This window comes from Pan paniscus, chromosome 1 (assembly GCF_029289425.2).
Source record: "Pan paniscus chromosome 1, NHGRI_mPanPan1-v2.0_pri, whole genome shotgun sequence".
In the NCBI taxonomy this organism is placed as follows: Eukaryota; Metazoa; Chordata; class Mammalia; order Primates; family Hominidae; genus Pan; species Pan paniscus.
The window spans coordinates 116,364,955-116,385,804 of NC_073249.2; the positions used below are offsets into that span (position 1 = coordinate 116,364,955).

Sequence of the window (20,850 nt, forward strand, 5' to 3'; positions counted from 1 at the left end):
AAATTTCTGGAAACAAATTGTGTTCAAAGTAACCACAATAATTTGGAAAAATAAGTTTAAAGAAGATACATGTAAGTTATCTCTGGGCCCAGATCAAGCAAGAGGTACAAGAATGAATGTCCTTCCAGTTTAACAACTAGAGCGCTGCAAATTCCCTACCACAAGGGCAGTGCCAAAATATTAAGTAAAAAGTCTAGGTACAGGTCCTGCTCTCATCCCTTCCACGACAGGCTTGAGTCATAAAGCTGGACTTTCTAACCACACAACTTAGACTTCGTGAATTTCCTTTCCCATTTTTCCTCTTATTTCCCCGCCAACAGGAAACCTGTGTAGTGGATAAAGACCAGGCTGTCACCACTAATCCCAATCAGAAACTTGGTCCTTGATTCTTCCCAGTGGCCGACATCTCCGCTGCGAAAACGGGTGTGAACTATTCACTAAAGCAGCAGGGCCCGAACGCCTTTAACAATCCATTTCCTTCGGACTCCGTTTGCGAAGCCCATCAGCACCCATTACTCCCTTTGGCTTCGCATCCTAGCAGAAGCTAAATTGTTTAAACCCCCGCTCCTCCCCAGGGTTTGGCGGTCCTCGACCCTCAAGGGAACCTGGGATGCCGGCGCCAGGCTTGCCTCTGGCCCAGGGCGCCCGCCTGGCCTGCACTCCCTCCCTGGACACTGGGCCCGCCTGCCCTCCCCGGGCTGTACCTAGGGGTGTGGAGGCCAGGGGGCCGGCGCCCGCGGGGCCGCGGCGGGAGCTCTCCCGGCCCACGGGCCGAAAACCCTGGCGACTGGGACGCGGCCAGGCGGGCCGGGGGCGAGGGGCGCTGACCAGAAGCGGGCGGAGCCTAGGGGCCCGGGCCGGCAGCCTGACTCCCCGTGGGCCGGCTCTGCTGGGTGGGCATTCCCGCGGGGCGCCGAGGTACAACATGAGGGCTCTTTCGCTGACACCGAGGGGCCTTGAGGGCTGCAAGAAATGCAAGCCCGGAGGCTGCCCCCGAGAGCGGGACGCGCGCCCGCGCGGTGGGCGGGAATCCTAAGGGGACGCGGAGGCGGGCGCGCGCCCCGCAGGGGAGGGGGCGGAGAGCGCGAGAAGGAGGGAGGAGGCGTCTCCGTGCGGGAGCCCGGCTGACCGCGCCAGACCCAGACAGAGCATCGCGGCTTTGGCTGCAACAGGCGGCGGGCTCGGCTCGGGGGCGGAGGCGGCGAAAGGGCGGGGAGCGCGAGGAGGAGCGACCTGGCCCCACCGCTGCCGCCTCTTCCCCGCCGCATGGACGAGCACCTCAGCCTTCTGCGCTCGCCGCCGCCGCCCTCAGCCCGCCACCGCGCCCACCCTCCCCAGCGCCCAGCGAGCAGCGGCGGTGCCCACACGCTGGTGAACCCCGGCTACGCGGAGCCCGCCGCAGGCCGCGAGCTGCCGCCCGACATGACCGTGGTGCCCGGGGACCACCTGCTGGAGCCGGAGGTGGCCGATGGTGGAGGGGCCCCGCCTCAAGGCGGCTGTGGCGGCGGCGGCTGCGACCGCTACGAGCCGCTGCCGCCCTCACTGCCGGCCGCGGGCGAGCAGGACTGCTGCGGGGAGCGCGTGGTCATCAACATCTCCGGGCTGCGCTTCGAGACGCAGCTGAAGACCCTTTGCCAGTTCCCCGAGACGCTGCTGGGCGACCCCAAGCGGCGCATGAGGTACTTCGACCCGCTCCGCAACGAGTACTTCTTCGACCGCAACCGGCCCAGCTTCGACGCCATCCTCTACTACTATCAGTCCGGGGGCCGCATCCGCCGGCCGGTCAACGTGCCCATCGACATTTTCTCCGAGGAGATCCGCTTCTACCAGCTGGGCGAGGAGGCCATGGAGAAGTTCCGCGAGGACGAGGGCTTCCTGCGGGAGGAGGAGCGGCCCTTGCCCCGCCGCGACTTCCAGCGCCAGGTGTGGCTGCTCTTCGAGTACCCCGAGAGCTCCGGGCCGGCCCGGGGCATCGCCATCGTGTCCGTGCTGGTCATCCTCATCTCCATTGTCATCTTCTGCCTGGAGACGCTGCCGGAGTTCCGCGACGAGAAGGACTACCCCGCCTCGACGTCGCAGGACTCATTCGAAGCAGCCGGCAACAGCACGTCGGGGGCCCGCGCAGGAGCCTCCAGCTTCTCTGATCCCTTCTTCGTGGTGGAGACGCTGTGCATCATCTGGTTCTCCTTCGAACTGCTGGTGCGGTTCTTCGCTTGTCCTAGCAAAGCCACCTTCTCGCGAAACATCATGAACCTGATCGACATTGTGGCCATCATCCCTTATTTTATCACTCTGGGTACCGAGCTGGCCGAACGACAGGGCAATGGACAGCAGGCCATGTCTCTGGCCATCCTGAGGGTCATCCGCCTGGTAAGGGTCTTCCGCATCTTCAAGCTGTCGCGCCACTCCAAGGGGCTGCAGATCCTCGGGCAAACGCTGAAGGCGTCCATGCGGGAGCTGGGATTGCTCATCTTCTTCCTCTTTATTGGGGTCATCCTTTTCTCCAGCGCGGTCTACTTTGCCGAGGCAGACGACCCCACTTCAGGTTTCAGCAGCATCCCGGATGCCTTCTGGTGGGCAGTGGTAACCATGACAACAGTGGGTTATGGCGATATGCACCCAGTGACCATAGGGGGCAAGATTGTGGGATCTCTCTGTGCCATCGCCGGTGTCTTGACCATCGCATTGCCAGTTCCCGTGATTGTTTCCAACTTCAATTACTTCTACCACCGGGAGACAGAAGGGGAAGAGCAAGCCCAGTACATGCACGTGGGAAGTTGCCAGCACCTCTCCTCTTCAGCCGAGGAGCTCCGAAAAGCAAGGAGTAACTCGACTCTGAGTAAGTCGGAGTATATGGTGATCGAAGAGGGGGGTATGAACCATAGCGCTTTCCCCCAGACCCCTTTCAAAACGGGCAATTCCACTGCCACCTGCACCACGAACAATAATCCCAACTCTTGTGTCAACATCAAAAAGATATTCACCGATGTTTAATATGTGATACAAGTGACATGCTGTGCTCAGTATTGTGTGGAACGTGCCCCCTTGGTCTGCCTATGCCCTTGTTTTATACATTTCCAGACCATTCATCAAGGAAAGGACCTGAAGAAGTGGAAAGCACACTTCATTCTCCCTCTCCCTGCTGCTTCATACTGAAACAGGTGCCTGTTTTGCAAGTGGGCTGCATTCTCTCAGCTCTCCTTTTCCCTCTTACCCTCTCTCTCTTAACATTGTAAACAACAGACTTACATTAAACTTCATTTCTAGTACACGCCCTATTTTAAAAAGAGCAGTACATCCTGGGAGGAAATGAAACTAAAGAACAGTTAGAGTAACTGTTTAACCTCAGAATTTTAAAGGCAGTTGTTTCTTTCCTAAGCACATCAATTCGTAGTAAATGATGCTTCAGTTTGATGGACCTTTCAACGTTATTTATTGAATATGTATTTCGGTTGCCTACCCTGTAGATATGTGGATGAAGAGTCTAACTAGAATATGACTTGTAAACCCGCCATGAGTTATTTGGTTTTTGACTTAAATTCCTATTTGAATCCCCTTTCCCGGAATTTTAAGTGTCTCTACAGCTTTGAATAAAGGGAAATGCCCAAGATGTCCTGATCTGACTAATTAGTTTAATTCTTTCGGGCTTGCTAAGCATTTCTAAAGCATTAGACTAACAGATTCCAGTGAAGTTCTGTGCATATGTCCCAGCCTCAACAACTATCAAAGTCTAGAAACAGATGTTTTCAGTGTTGCTGAGAGAAACAAAAAATTTCCTAATGCATCTGAGAGATAAGCTTCGGCAGTATCACAAGAAGATTAAAGTGGCAGACACCCCTTCCAGCGGAAGTTACTAATTCGGACCTGACTGATGCAGTTTCCATAGCAACCCATGTTTCCTGGGAAACCCGAAAAAGGTTGTCATGGCATCTCTTGCTCTCTAGCCCCACCTCCCAGCCCCTGCCGTTTCCACAGTAACCTTTCCAGATGGTTCCTACTTAAATGATTTCATAAGGAAAACCACTGTTTGAATAAGCCGCACAAAAAATAAAGTTAAGTCTGAGACTCTAAGGAGGTGAAATGAATCCCAAATGCATTTTTTAACTATGAAAATCATTATGTCATTCCATAATGACTGAATCAAGGAGGAAAATATGGTGTTTGGAATGTTAGATATTAACCACAATAAGGCATGATCTGGATTAAATGCCATTTATTAGGCAATAATTTTTAAAGATGCTTCTCTACAGTTTTCTTTCTCCAAGAACTTTCAAGCCAACAAATGAAATTTAAAAGCAAATGTAAAAGTGTTCTGTACATAAGCAAATGAGAGATTCCATCAGTGTGCCTGAAACCTTACTACAAGGGACCTTCAGGCATTCTCTTTAAAAAAAAAAAAAATACAGATCCCACAACAGCTCTGTCATCATCACAGCACTTGACAAGCTAAATAAACTTCAAATAAATAAAGGATGCACGTTTAAAACTGAGTGAATTGCAGACAATCAATTAAAAGGAGGGACTGGAAGTAACCAGATCTTGGGAGAACACCTGCAAGTTTCAGCCATATGCCAAGGGTTGCCAGAAGACAGACAGAATCAGGTGAGCACTCTGTGATCTACTGGGAGCAGTCCCTTTTGTTATCCAGAGCCAGGGAACTGTCATTCATATATAGACTGATGGTATTTGCCAAACCAACAGTTTTATCTTAGTTACATGCTTGGTGTCTTTTTAAAAATAATTTACACCTTTCTCATTTGATTTCCATGTTGCTAACTGTCGTTTAGTTTCCATTGTTTATTACAAAAGGATGAAAAAACAGTCATTGCTCTTCAGAATAACCTTCACCCAAGCCAAACTGAAAATTATTCCATTCCTTTTACTAACCCACTTGGCCTCCAAGCAACCTGTTTCCCTTTAAAAAGGATAAATGGCAGAATCTACTGCTGTTAGATTATTGGTCCAATTTTAATTTACATAATTATTTAATAGTATGCAGTGGTACAGTTCTTTGAAACAAAAAATGGTTACAAATAAGAGTAACATTTTATTTAAACATAATCATCTGTTTCATATGCATTATATAAATTATACATTATCTACAGTTGTTTTTTGGTTTTAATAGCATATAACTATTCTATCCTTCCAGAGTAAATGAGAGTAACCCTATTTTTAAAGCCCATAAAGTATTTTCAGTTAGGAGTACATTTATAATGCATGCATTGAAGAGAGTGGAAAATAGTGATTGAGACTATAAGAGAGAGCTGAGGAAGGAAAAGACCAAACAAATAGAGGCAAGAAATCTAAATATACCTGGTCATAGATTTGTTGTTTGTTTTTATCATATATTTGTTTTTATCTATGTATATCTAAGTAGGACTTCATTATCTAGTTTTCTTTGCTTTTTGTTTGAGTTAACCTTTGACATTGATCTACCTCTTGACCAAACTTTTGGTACCCTTAATGACCAGAAATTATTTTTATGACACATTCTGATAATATGTTAGATACATTGTAACAATTACATTAAAATAATTTTTGTATCTGTTCTTAACATAGAGATGGAAGAAGTGCAATGACAATTTTATTCACATTTATTCAGGAGATGTAGAAACCTTGATTAGTTCTATACGTAAATTATGGTTGTGCCATAATCCTTATGGTTATTAAATGGCAGTAATTTAAAGGGGGCCTTTGTTCTTTAATCCAGAGAAATATCCTGGCTTTTGACTCATAACTTTGAGGTAATATGATTACTTGTAGTCACCACATTGTAAGTTCCCTAAAGGATATAAGCTCTGTGTCTTGAACGTTTTGGGTACTAGTGCCTAGCACAGAATGTGGCACCTTTTATATTTGTTGAGTGAATGGCTGTTATCTTACATAAATGTTATTTCCAGGCTTTTAATAAAGTGGTTAAAAGCATAAGCTCTGCAGTCATATTTCCAGGATTTGAATCCTGACTCTGGTATATGATCTTGAACAAATTACTTAACCTCTCTGTGCCTCAGTTTCTTTGTTTGTAAAATGAGGGTGATAAACAGTACTTCACAGGTTTATTGTGAATAGTAAATGTTAATACAGGTAGAACACTTAGAAAAAATAATTCCATGACACGGCATCAGAGATTTTGCTAAGAGATTATATTGTGATCATCACTCACAAGCATTGTATAATTAATACAATGCTTTGTGAATATGAAATACACAAGTAATCAGTGTCTTCCTATTTCCTTTCTATTATAAGAATAATAATTACCATTTATTAAGAGTCAACCATGTCCTGGACACTTGTCAACTCTGCAAGGTAAGTGCTATTAAACTCATTTTAGGAGGGCATAAAATAGATGCTTAAAGTTAAGTGATTTCCCTAAGACTTCACAGCTAGCAGGAGACTCAGTTATGATTTAAAGCCAGGTTATTCTGGCTCTGAAACACATGCTACTTTTATTAGGTGACTTGAAAGACAAAATAAATCTCTTATGCTTTTAGACTTGGCTTCAGCCCATGTCACTAATTAATGAGTTCATGTAGATAACATATCTCCAGAAACCTATTTCATTTCAGTATACTGAAAATTAACCTGTTTAAAATAAGCAGGTATTTTAACCAAATATAAGGATCAAATATAAGTTATTTAAATAAGATGAAGAGATTGACTTTTCTAATAACAAAGATTATTTTCTTATGGTTGGTTTATCTAGATTTAATCTTAGAAAGTATAACCAGTCATAGTAGTGTTTAGTGATAACTGCTATGACAATGGACATTTTTCACTTTTAAGATTTTTCTGTTTTCATGTGTTTTAATCAACAATAGATGATAGCATTATGCAAATTAGTTTTCTATCTCCTTATACTTTGCTTCATTTACTGAAGAACCATACCAGAAAGTTGTGTAAATATTTTGACACTCCCTTATTAAGAGGGAAGAAATTATTCAGAATAGAAGTATTAAAAGCAGAATGAGATTGCCAGTTCATTGAAACTTGTGACATTATTGCCTTACCTAACCACTCCATGGATCTTTAAGGGCATCTGTGCTCTAAAGAAATTAAAATATAATTTTTCCTACATAATAGCTGCAGACCCTTCTCTAAGTTCTTAAATCATTTATGAAATGAAAAATGGATAATGATTTGGGCTTAGAGCAAAATTCTAATGAGCCTACGTTTGCACATGCCAGCTGGCTTTGCCAAACTACAACCTTCACTGTTGAGCTCAGTTGCACATCTTAGGTGTTGAAGAAATATACAGATGTCTGTGTATAGCAAGAGATTCATGTGAGGAGGTGTGACTGGATCAGTGCACACCCATCAACACCCTGGGGAAAAATGTATATGCCTTACAGCTGATGAATCCAGATAGAAACATGGAAGTTAACATTGTTATTGTTTTATTTCTTTTATGATGTTTTAAAATGACATGATACACCAACTGTGGTGATATAATCATAGACACCTACGCATAGGAGGAAGCATTATGTCAGTTATTTCTAAACTTTGAAATAAAATTTCAGTATTGAAACTTAAATGCACATTATGAAGACATTTAAAATTATGGTTTGTTGGCATAAAACTTGTTATTTACCTTTTTGGCATATAATATACTCAAGTATTTGTTTTGCTATAGTATTTAAAGACAATGTATATAATATATACTAGTAGTCTATTCCTTTGAGAACCATAACTATAACTTATTGACTTCTATACATTTAAAATTTCAACATTTTCTACAGCAGTTCCAAGTCCTTCCCACCTCTCAGCTGTGAATAGAAGTGATAACCCTTCCCACTAAGAAATGCAAAGAAGCACACGTGCCCCATAATCTGAAGACTTATGGAAACACTGTGAGATAGAGGTGAGGAGCATAAGAATGTGGAAGAGGATATTTAGGGCTGCATTTTTACAGTGGGAGCTTTTTCTTTGTGTTTTGTTTTAGGCCTTTTAAACTAAGGAGGATACAATTATTGGTTTTTGTACTATTCCGTATGGGTTTGGGGGCAATTCTATATATATTAATGAAATCACTTGTTTTTATATACCTTGAGGAAGTGGTTGATAACCTTTGAGAGAAAGTAAATCAAAGGAGGCAGGAAAAAGGGAGCAGAAGCCAATCAGAGCCCAGACCTTACTATTGTGACTCAGCTCTTAGCTTTCTGCCAGAAAATGGCCATTGCTATATAGCATATGATAATAGTATTCTTTATGTACTCATATTCAGTTTGCAAGTATAATTTAAATGATTCAGACTGGTTAGAAAACTTTCAGATGTTTGTCTTGATTTTTAATGATGTCGTGAGCTAATTTTCAAAATTGTGAAGAAAATACATTTTAAAAAGAAACGTTTTCATGATTTTACTGGGTCCTTTTGTACCAGATGTGTTTTTTCTTCTGTTTTAAAATTTGCACCATTAGCCATCAAATGCATATTAAGAAGAGATCTGGGAAAGAGCCTCCATCATTTTCTTGGGATCCATGTTGTTATTGTTGTAACCTAAATAGAGTGAAATAGGAACTCTGCCCTAAAAAGTAAAGCCTGGAATTCTGGTTGCTAGCAATATAACACTTAAATGGAGAAAAAAATGATATTTCATCATATCTAAAGAATGTTATGAATAAATTTGTTCATGCAAGACTCTGACTTTGCAGATACAGGGGTCGTACCTTCCAGTATGGTGATAGTGATTGGGGAGAAGCTTTTTCTCTTACAGTGAGCTTCCAACCTCACACCCACTCCTAATATCATAGCACAAAGGCTCTTGGGAATCTCTATGGAGGCCCCCACCCACTTTTTAGAATGAAAGTTAGCATCATGCCTACATGTTTTATATCAAACAGCACTGTTATTTCATTTGTCTTCCATTACATTTATTTTAAACTTCTGTTCATTATGGAAGTCCCTCTGAATCCTAAGGTTCTTATTTTTATACATTTAAACATGTTCTTTAAATTAAAACATAATTAATTTGGAAGAGAAGCAGTGGGGACAATTTATTACACATACACACACACCCCTCACCTGTTCATAGATTACTTCCTATCCTGCAGTACATTTACTTTCTGTCTATAGATCTAAATGGTGTCATTTTTTTCTGAAAATTAGTGAATTTCCAAAATATTGGTTTTCATTCTGTATGTGCAGCATAAATATTTACAAATCATTTTTCTTTTTTTCCAGCCTTACTTAAAATGCAGGTTTATTGCCTAGTGTTCTCAATGTATTTATTAATGAAATAACATTCATTGAAATAGTAAATATACTCAACCTATCACCAAATTTTGTCATTTAGCCTCCCAAATATCTCTAAAAACAGCCCACTTTACTGTGGCACTGCCAGGACCACTCTAATCCACACTGTCATCTCTATCCTACATAAGTGTGAAGGTCTCTTAATGGCATCCTCACATTTCTTGTGGCCAGTCTGACCCTTTCTCTTCCTGGTAGCCAGAATGATCTTTTTGAGACCAAAATCTGATTATATAACCCACCCCTACTTAAAATTCTTGCAGGGTCTTCTTGTTTTTAGGATAGAGGCTTAAAGGTTTAGCATAGCTTTTATGGCCCCACATGATCTCATATCTAGCCTTACCTCCTCTTTGCTTATATTTCTCCCCTCCTTCTTTTGTGCTCCAGTCACACTGGTCTTCTTCCAGATACAGGATAAGCTCCCTTTCCACCTTAAGCTAATGGGGATCTTTGCAAATATTTCACTGCCAGCCTCCTCTTTCTCTCCTCACCTCTTGACTTCTATTTTTACTTCAATACTCCTCCAAGGCATCTCTCATGACTCTGGTTTTTTCAATTCCCCTATTATAGTATAGTAGTTCATTAAATTTAAGATGCCCTTGATTATAAGAAATACTATTATTTATGTGCTATTTTTTACAAGATTTCCAATTGTAAGGATAAAGTACCAGTGATTTTAAGGTGCATCCCAATTTCATAGATGCTCAAATCTAAAAATGTAGGTCTTAGAATGCATTAAATATAGTATGTTATCTTGACATAGCTGTAATTTTATATTTATTTGTGTTATATGATTAATTTCTGTTTCTTCCATGAGAGTGGGGACTATCTCTCTCTTTGTTCACCACTGAATCCCTTCCCACTCTCTCCTGAGTCTGCTCCAAAAGGCTCTCACCCCGCTATCATTCCACAAAAAGTGTACTTGGCAAGGTCACTGGTAACCTCATATAACGATACCCAGTGGACATTTCTCAGTTCTCATTTCAATTTGACCTATCAGAAGCATTTGGCATGGTCAGCTACCTCTTCCTAAGAAGACTGTCTTCATTTGACTTCCAAGATACCACACCGGATTTTCTTTCTACCTCTCTGGCCTCTCCTTCTTAATCTTATTTACTGGTTCTTTCTCATCTCTTTGTTCTTCATTCTATCTTATTCTCATAGCTTTAAACTATCTGTGTATGTAAATTTGTATCTCCCACCTAGATCTCTCCCCTGAGCTCCTGACTGAATTTCCACCTGCCTACGTGACGTCTCCACTTGGATATCTAATAGACATCTCAAACCTAATATATCCAAAACTGAGCTTCCGTCCTTCTCCCCTCTCTAGCCCATCAAGCCTGTACTTCCTGCCCTCTTCCCCACCTCCACTACTGGCAGCTTCAATTTTCCAGTTGCTCAAAGTAAAATCCTTGGAATTATCCTTGATTCTTCTTTTTCTCTTACACCCCTTATTTAGTCCACTGTGTTGACACTTCTAAAATGTTTCAAACGCCTTACCACTTCATACCACTTCTACTGCTACCACTTGATCTAAACCATCATTATCTTCACCTGAATTTTTACAGTAGCCTCCCGATTGGTCCTCCAGTTTCCATCCTTCCTCTTATTTGAGTCTATTCTCAACATAACCAGAGTGATTCTTTAAAAACATTTATCAAGTTATATTACATCTTTGTGTCAAGACCACCATTTGGCACCCCATTTCACACAGAGTACTAACTAAAGGCTTTTTTACAATGGCCTGCAAGGCCCTGTCTCATTTTGCCCTCCTTACCCTTTTGACCTAATTTCCAACTCCTCTCCCACTTGATCCTGTGCTGCAGCCACACTGGCCACCTTGATCTTCTTCAAATACACCAGGCGTGCTCCACCTTGGGGTCTTTGTATTTATTGTTCTCCCTGCCTGGGATGTTCTAGCATCTGATAGCTGCATGGCTGCCTCCATCACTTCCTTCAGGTGCCACTTTCACATTGAAGCCTTCCCTAGCCACACTATCTAAAACTGCAACCTCACAACACTCTCTATATCCTTTCTCTTCTTATTTTTCCCTCTAATGTATCAGGTATTTTATTTATTTTGTTTATTGTATGTTTTCCATTCCCTTCCATGAGGACAAGGAGTTTTGTCTGCTCAGTATGCTGTATCACCCAAGACCTGGCATAGTACCTGAAATACAGTTGGTGCCCAATAAATATCTTTTGGAAGGAGAGATGAGAGGAAGGAAATTGCCTTCCAATTTGAGGTGTTTTAACCTATAAACAAAATTTTCATGTCATGCATCTATGCTTCATTTAATCACTATGTGGCTTACACTCCTCATCATGCTCTGAAGGACAAAATTCCTTGTAATCAGTTCACTGGAGAAGGCTTGCATTTGTGAAAACATGCTCCAGCAAGTTTTCCACAAGAAATATTACACCACCCAATTATGGGGATGGAATCCTTTAATGTAAGTAACTTAACTGTTACCTTATATGAGATATCATTGAGGGTACCTAGTCACTAAGGATACCTGGAAGTTAGAATGCTTCACAAAGACCATGTTTTTTCATACATAATAGCTAATAGAGTGTTTTTAATCAATGATAACATAAACATGTTGACTAATTGACCAGGACAGCACAGCAAAATCAGAACGAACAAGTAATATCTACAAAAGGCTTATCTATCTAGCAGACATACTAAGAAACTTCCCTATAAGTTCAGTCTCAGTTTCAGTTAATGATGAGTCCTGAAAATCCATGGAGTCTTCATTACTATGGAAGCTGATTGAATCAAACATTAGATTTCACTAGTGAATCACATTACAGAATTACAGAATTACATCACTGTAGATATGGCCTGACTGGGTATCTTTTGCAAAATGTAATTAACATTACATTTTAAAATTATGACATTTAAAAATTAGCTATTTTTTAAAATAATAAAAATTAGCTATTTTTTGAAGTGATTGTTCATACATGAAAGCAGATGGGGACATTTAAATCAGTTAATGAAAAGTAAGAGCAGATTTGTAGAGTGACATTTATAAAACGGTCAAACTTAAACTACTTCTAAATAATAAAATGGAAGGTGAAGGCAATCCAGTAGCATTTGGTTCTTAGTATTGGGAGATTCCTAGCGGTATTGAAATACCAACACATATAGTATGGAATGACCGAAACTAACTAAAGCATTGATATGACCACTGCAGATAGTGCCATGATTTTATGTAATATTGTAACCAAGGCACTTTCCTCTGCAGTGGGAAATGAGGCTTCTTCTAATAAGAATAGAGAGGAACTTTCTCCACACCACTTTTGAATTTTCTCCTTTCCCTGCATTTTCAGGCAAACCAGACCAGAGAATGACTTGACTGTTGCCTCTGCATATCGAAGTGGCACAATTTCCTTACCAAATGTGTCAACAAATTTGAAACTAACATATGTGCCTGAGTTTACATATGTGGACCAGCAGAAATTAGAAACTCTTTCTCCTTACATCACTTTATGCAGTTAAGCTCACATAGGATAAAGATCATTTTTCTCTTCTGAGAAAAATGTTAGGGGTTTTTAAAGAAATGACACAAAATATAGGATTGAAATCTATAGTTTTATTTTTTTCTGGTTTTGGGTAAAGGATTGTGACATTGTTTATTTTTATGATTTAACTCACTATGGGTTTTACTGGATTTTCTATTGTAACTTTGTTTAGTCAAGGTATTAGACATTTAAGAGGCAGCCTTATGTGCCATTACATTTTGTATTTACCTCGTGTCTGACTACAGGACAATAAAATATCAGATAGTCATGAATACATTTCTTCTATAAGAAATTATTATGAAAAGCTTGTTAAACAAGAGTGACTATGTGTCAGACTTCTAAAGAGCAAAATTTACTGGGTAACCAAAAAGTACAGACAGAAATAATTACTCCAAGCAAGAACTGTTTGAATTGCTTTATACCTAGAGTCTGTAGATCTTTTCCCTGCAGACCTTTTAACTGATTTTAAAAGAGCATTTTATTGTGTGACCATATAAATTGAAGATATTTATTATTAGTAGACCTAAATACAGCTCAAAGTAGTATCAATTATACCTCATAGCTCATTTTCCCATGACTTTCTAGATTTTTTTAAAAGCTCACATCTTAACATATTACTGACTTTAATTACTGAGTGAGATTAAAGGTTTTTGCTTGCTGAGAGTACATAATTTTCAAGACTTCAATCAGAGAATTATATATAATCGAGTAAGAAATCTTTCTAGTCCATGAGCTTATTCATTACCATTTACTTGGTAGAACTGGTAAAACTTATTGGTGTGTAGCTAACACTAAGTAATTTAATAGATGCCAAAGTATATAGACACATGAAAACAAAGTTCCCATATAACTACATGCTATAGAATGACTTCAACTCTTTTTTTTTTTTTTTTTTTTTTTGAGACCGAGTCTCGCTCTGTCGCCCGGGCTGGAGTGCAGTGGCACTGTCTCGGCTCACTGCAAGTTTTGCCTCCCGGGTTCACGCCATTCTTCTGCCTCAGCCTCCCGGGTAGCTGTGACTACAGGCGCCCGCCACCACGCCCGGCTAATTTTTTTTTGTATTTTTAGTAGAGACGGGGTTTCACCGTGTTAGCCAGGATGGTCTCGATCTCCTGACCTCGTGATCCGCCCGCCTCGGCCTCCCAAAGTGCTGGAATTACAGGCGTGAGCCACCGCGCCTGGCCCAACTCTTTTCTCATCAAATATAAGTTGATGAGACTAACAGTTAAGTAAGCTAGGTTTCTGTACTTCTTTCATTTAGGCCTTTTGGAGGTATTAATTACTTCTTCATAAATTGGATAATTATTGAAATTTGACTATTCTTATTCTCTTTTCTTGTTCTATATGTTGGAACATTTATTTGGTAAATTATCTTCAATTATAGGTCACTGTTTTCTATTGTACTTCCTTTCTCTCATTTTATAGAATCGATTTTGGGTCCATTCTTCTAAGCCTTTCAACCCACATCTTAACCACTAATATAGACATTCTGATTTTTTTTTTTTTTTTTTTTTTGAGACGGAGTCTCGCTCTGTCACCCAGGCTGGAGTGCAGTGGCACTGTCTCGGCTCACTGCAAGTTTTGCCTCCCGGGTTCACGCCATTCTTCTGCCTCAGCCTCCCGGGTAGCTGTGACTACAGGCGCCCGCCACCACGCCCGGCTAATTTTTTTTTGTATTTTTAGTAGAGACGGGGTTTCACCCTATTAGCCAAGATGGTCTCGATCTCCTGACCTCGTGATCCGCCCGCCTTGGCCTCTCAAAAGTGCTGGGATTATAGGCGTGAGCCACCGCGCCCGGCCGACATTATGATGATTATCCTGATATCACTTTTATTTTTGTTTCTGTTGAATTACCACCCCCTCCACACCTATACTTTATTAGGATGCCATGCTATACCATTCTTATTTAATAATCTCAAGAGCCTTGAGAGGCAGGTATTAATACATGAGGTTGTTTTTTAAGGCCCAACATTTTATATAAAAAGAATGTAACAGCAGCAAGACAAGAATAGCTTAATGCAGACTTCTCAAGGTAAGCAAAGCTGCAGTAGCATTGAGCAGATCCTAGGCACTTAGGAAATAAAATGGATGCTAGGTCATTCATGTTACTTGTGATTTCTTATGATTAGTAGTCATTAATAACTATTAGACCATTATAACTTTAAAACTCTGATAGTGAAAATTAAGCATACTGTGAACGTACTCTTTCTTTCTGCCTAAAATCAGTGTTAAGACTTTTAAAATCACTGATGAGCAGTGATCTGTCTGTGAGATCAAGGTGACCAAGTATATAATCCAGGCCAATAAGAAAAAAATTTCAATAGATAGTTAATTGATTGCCCAGCACACAGTAGGCATACAGTATTTAATTTAGCAAGTGAATGATTCTTCCATCAAAAGCACACTCAAATTCCAGATTACCATCTTTGGGCATTTACCACTGGTTTTGGGCACCTGCTGAAACTAGGAGTATATATGGGAAATAGTCTTCTCTACATATTGTGATGGATGATATTCACATATTCAAACCCAGAGCTGGGTTTATAGCATCTTTTATTTTTGTCTTTATAATTTCTGTCTTTATATTATATAGTTAGTAAATTTCTAGAATACATAAATCTAATTTTTATATATCCATTTATGTATTCAACATGTATTTACTGAGTACCTCCTATGTGTCAGACACTACCCAGGGTGATAAGAGATTTATTCATTAATTCAGCATAGAAAGTGTCTACTATATGCCAAACACTATTCTAGATTCTGGATGTAGGAAGTGAATAAGACTATTGTATAGCTTTATCCTCTTCTTAAGAAATATTTTGCTATCAGAATTTCTCAATAATTATTTTGGCAGTTAGGGAACAGAAGCACCAAACCTTTAACCTTTATTTCTTGTCCTGGTCAAGTGGTTATTATTGTCTTAATTTGGGAAATTTTAAAGTGGTACATAACTGTGCAGAGTTCATATTTTAAAGAATCAACAGACTTAAAAGTTATTTATAATGAAGAGATAAATGATAGGAATGTCATCCTATTAGCACATAGAACATGGTTTTCTCAGCACTTATTTGGTGTCTTGTGTCTCTCTCTCTCTCTCTCTCTCTCTTTTTCTCTCCATGACACTTAGCGTTGGATTTTTATTCACTTCAAGAGTTCTCATCATAGATTACCACAGTAAGATGGGCAGCCAGGAAAAAAAATCCTTGGAAATACACTGAGAAAATTAATACATACATTTTTCTAAAAATCAATAGGCACTCAGAACCTTTCGATGATTCTAAGGCTGAAGATAAATTTTGTGTCCAAAAGCAAATTATCGCACTGGTTTGGACTACATTTCAAGATCATTATTAGTAGAAAAATGTCTATAATTTCAGCATACTCCAAAACGTTTTCTAACTTACAAATTAAAAGAAATATGTAGTTAATACATTTAGACAATTAAATTGCTTGAGCTTTTCAGGGTAACAGTTTTTAAAAAGCAACATTTAAAAAATAATTAATGAATGGAACATTTTCTGTTTTTTTAAAAAATTATACTTTAACTTCTAGGTTACATGTGCACAACGTGCAGGTTTGATACATAGGTATACATGTGTCATGTTGGTTTGCTGCACCCATCAACTTGTCATTTACATTAGGTATTTCTCCTAACGCTATCCCTTCCCCAGCCCTCCAGCCCCCCACCCCCCAACAGGCGGATGTTCTCTGCCTTGTGTCCGAGTGATCTCATTGTTCAATTCCCACCTGTGAGTGAGAACATGCGGTGTTTGGTTTTCTGTCCTTGTGCTAGTTTGCCGAGAATGATGGTTTCCAGCTTTATCCATGTCCCTCCAAAGGACATGAACTCATCCTTTTTTATGGCTGCATAGTATTCCATGGTGTATATATGCCACATTTTCTTAATCCAGTGTATCATTGATGGACATTTGGGTTGGTTCATGAATGGAACATTTTCTATTGACATAAAGTCTATAGTTTTTTAAAAGTTAAATATACCTGTAAATTATTGTGTTTACTCTGTCTGACAGATCCCTGAAGAGCCCCCCACATAAAGAACTGTAGAGCTGCACTGACCAGTAGGATGCTCCATTTTAAATTGCCTGGATCAAGAATGCAGTAGCAGTTATATCACTGATGGGCAGTGATCCATCTGCCAGCACATATTTTTATTTCAGTTGACATTAAATAATATGTCTCTAACAAATGCTTTATATAAAGGGAACAACTCTGAAGTTGGAGGATTCGCTTCATAATGCGTGCATATAAAAGACATTTCATCAAGAGATGAAGAATGCTAAAAATATTAAGGTATCATTGCAACCTTTTGACATTTTGATGAAATCGAATCATCCAAAAACTATAATCAGTGCTGCAGATAAAGAAAGCCTAAAATTTGTTTCTAGCAAGCCAACTATTACTGTTTTGTTTTTTTTTTTTCAATTAAGTAGTGGACTGTGTTTAATCATGAGATATAGTCGTGTTATATTCCATGTTCTGGGTTATGTGCAACTTTATTTGTGAAGGTGTGTTTTGTACCAAAGGCTCTCATACATAGATTAGCCCATTTACATATAAATAAGTGAAGTCTACACTGTGCCCAAATGAATGGTATTAAAGACAGACTTGCCTAAAAGAAATGTGCCTTGCTTGATTAAACATTCTTTTATTTTTTAATTCAAAATGATAAATTTGCAAATTAGCCTTATAGGTTTTAGCTGAGCTGAACTTGACAAAAATGTATTAGTACTTATTACATGTTTTAATATTCTATCTTAATTAAAATTGTAACATTTAGTTATACTTTCAACAGTTCATATATAATATATTCATTTAATTTTGTTTTCATGGGATGTTTGGTGTGGTGAGACAAAGCACATTCTTAAAGATATATATAATATTTCATCTAATGTTTATAGCTTTTCCTTCAAAATTATATATGTAAAAGTTTCCTTAACTCATTTTCTATTTTTATATTCTTTTAGAAATGGAACTCTTTTTCAATTAAAAAAAAGTTTTAGTTGGAAAAGAGATTTAGGAGGTCATGAAGATGGCTTCCCATTTGGGGACATTTCACTTCTGTGCCATTAATGTATTTACTGTGACATTTCAGCAGAATGGTAGCTATTTGTATATTATTTCACAAGCCTTATGGAAAGTCAAACTGTGAAAATTTATTATATGGAACCCTTTTTTATTTCCATATTTTAGTTTCAAAATATACCTGAACAAATGCACAAATAACCAATCCTCTGTTACTTAAATGTATAACCATGCTATGTTATAATAAGAGCACTTGTAGAATTTTAGTAATTATAAAAATACTTCAGTAGCAAAGCCAAGATTATAAATGTTTTGATCCCCTACAGAATGGAGTAAAAGTGATGAATTGCATTGTATGAGAATCAGTAACTAAAACAATCTTATACCTGCAGCCAAACAGATAGATAAATAAGAGATACAATCTAGGTAACTTTCTTTGAGGCAAAGTCTACAATGAATGTCTCACAATCTGCTGGTAATTTCTTTGTGTCAAAATTTTGAGACTAGATCACTACAGGAAAAAATGAAAGTCTGACAGCTATCTCAGATTTGAGCTATGTGAACTTTTAGTCAAGATGATTTGTGATTAAAGTGAAAATTTAGCCACTGCCTTGTCTTTGTTCTATGTTAGCCCATTTAGTAGAGATATGGGCCTGGAGAATAGTCAGTCCATTGCAGCAAACATAATCCTTATAACTAATTATCACAGCCTGGTTAACAGTAAAGTAATGCACATTAGCTACTGGGATGATTGAAACAAACTGATCAACGGTGTTACAGGAGGTCTTAGATATTCAGATGTTTTAGTAAGGATCAGTAGGTGTTACAAAAATAGACACAAAAACTACCTTTATAAAACACGAATGAAACAACTGTATGCATTATAGTATATTTAATATCTGAATTATTATTACAGGTTACAGTTTCAAATAAAGACAAAACCTGGATTTTTGTGATAAAAGCACAGGATGGTGTCAGATGAGTAAACTGTTATACTGAATATGATTCACAGAAAGGATAGTAAAAATGCTACTGGTTTAGATAACAGTAGACCAGAATATTTATTCACCTTCTACCTGTGGGACCTTAGGTAAATCTGTTACATTACTAGGCTTCAGTTTGCAGGCTTGAATTGCAAGATGGGCGTGCTGGATTCAATGATCTCCAAAGCCCTTACCAGTCCCCAAATTCTCATTATACACATTTGAGAAATGCTTTGAAGAAAACAGGGCCGGGTGCGGTGGCTCACGCCTGTAATCCTAGCACTTTCGGAGGCCAAGGCAGGTGGATCACAAGGTGTCAGGAGTTCGAGACCAGCCTGGCCAACATAGTGAAACCCCAACTCCACTAAAAATACAAAAATTAGCTGGGCATGGTGATACATGCCTGTAGTCCCAGCTACTCGTGAGGCTGAGGCAGGAGAACAGCTTGAACCCAGGAGGTGGAGGTTGCAGTGAGCCAAGATCATGCCACTGCACTCCAGCTTGGGCAACAGAGTGAGACTTTCTCTCAAAAAAAAAAAAAAAAGAAAACTTAAGTACCCAGATTTTCTTATGCAGGAAAGAAACATGAAGTAAGATTTAAGCCTTGAAAGTATCATAAATATATCATTCTTCAAATTGATTGTGATGAAAGGAAATAGGATTCTTTCTCCTTAGAATTTTCACTGATCTATAATGGGATCAAAAAAGTAGAAAAATCAGTCTGCAGAATGAAAACAGATTAATGAAATAGCTAGAAAGGAGGGGAGAGCATTTGTTTAGTTAAATGTTAAGGTAACTTGAAAATTGTCTATGAAATGCTAAAACTGTACCAGAGCCTTATTGCACACTCAACATTTTAAGCCTGGGAGCAGGGGAAGGTGGGAAAAGGTTGGAGTGATAGAAGTGTTTGCCTTATGATCTCTTGACTCCTTTTACACAAGAAGCAGATTGGTAGAGCTTAAGCAGGTGTCTGTGCTGTGGTGCTGGCTCTGCCAAAAACTCTCATATGCCCTAGGAAAGTTCCTTTAACTTCTCTGAGCCCGAGTTTATCTGTAAAGTGAAGACTTTTTAAATTTAGTAATCTGTATGTCTCTTCATCTCTGAGAATTCTATAATGTTTTCAGATTGTTATATGTGTACATGTACATGTTGCTCCCCTCTAGTCACTAAGACGCCACATATTTCTACTTGAGTGAACAGATTGCAAGTCCAAATGTTCTTGTTTCTAATACTAATAATTGATCTCAGCAAGACATAAAAAAGTAAAAAAAAAGTAATCTTACCTTTTATTTTGACCTTGGCTTTAAATTATTATGATTTATCATTTCATCTTTGAATGCTGAGTGAATTACCTAAACAGAATGTCTGTTCCAGTTAATCTTCTCTTTAAATTTTTGTAGTTTAATAAACATGTAGCAAATCAGAAGCAAGTATATCATGCTTATCGATGAACTGTAGCAGATTGTAATGGTGCATTTTTGTCACATTAAAAAGTTAATGTCCTTTTGGTCCCAGAAGCAATTACTATAATTTAAAATAATATTCACACAATTTTGTGAATGTTTTTGAATACAAAGGAGGCCTAATACAGCCATATTGTAGTTCATTTTGCTCAGGAGTGAGAAACAAAATTCAGGGATAACCCGAACATGTCTGTTTGGCAATAGTGGATAGTTAGGTAAAGAAGGGTTATAGCTTTTGCACATCACAGATAAGAGGCGACTATACCTATTGAAAAACAGCAGTATATTCTGGTTCTTGCTTTTATGATGGAAAGGTATTAGAATGATACTAAAATTTGGATGCTCGGGAAATTGAATAATACAGAAATATTTTGTCATACTGAGATTATTTGTCCAGAAGTTTAGTCTTATATCCCTTCCATTCAGAAAAGGGGGCAGTTTTTAAAGGCCTCTGTCATAAAAGGAAATGTATATTTTGACTAGTGGAGCAATTAGTTAAAACATTTAATCTGATCATTTTGGTTTTATGAATCTGAATTTTCACTTTAGGTGTAATTGAGTCGCTTATGTATTACTGTGATCTTTG

General features: G+C 39.2%; 1 protein-coding gene across 2 annotated transcripts; it reads left to right on the forward strand.

The window, feature by feature from the left end:
- Window positions 1-1,092: 1,092 nt before the first annotated feature.
- KCNA3 (potassium voltage-gated channel subfamily A member 3) lies at window positions 1,093-19,385 on the forward strand. Of its 2 annotated transcripts, none has more exons than XM_008962996.5 (3): window positions 1,093-4,602; window positions 7,737-7,858; window positions 16,807-19,385. In XM_008962996.5, exon 1 carries the CDS (start codon window positions 1,267-1,269, stop codon window positions 2,992-2,994), a length of 1,728 nt encoding a protein of 575 aa, XP_008961244.2. In that variant the 5' UTR covers window positions 1,093-1,266; the 3' UTR covers window positions 2,995-4,602; window positions 7,737-7,858; window positions 16,807-19,385. The 2 variants fall into 2 exon arrangements, with proteins under 2 accessions (XP_008961244.2, XP_034789289.1); XM_034933398.3 differs by having other exon boundaries at window positions 7,740-7,858.
- The last annotated feature ends 1,465 nt before the right edge of the window (window positions 19,386-20,850 follow it).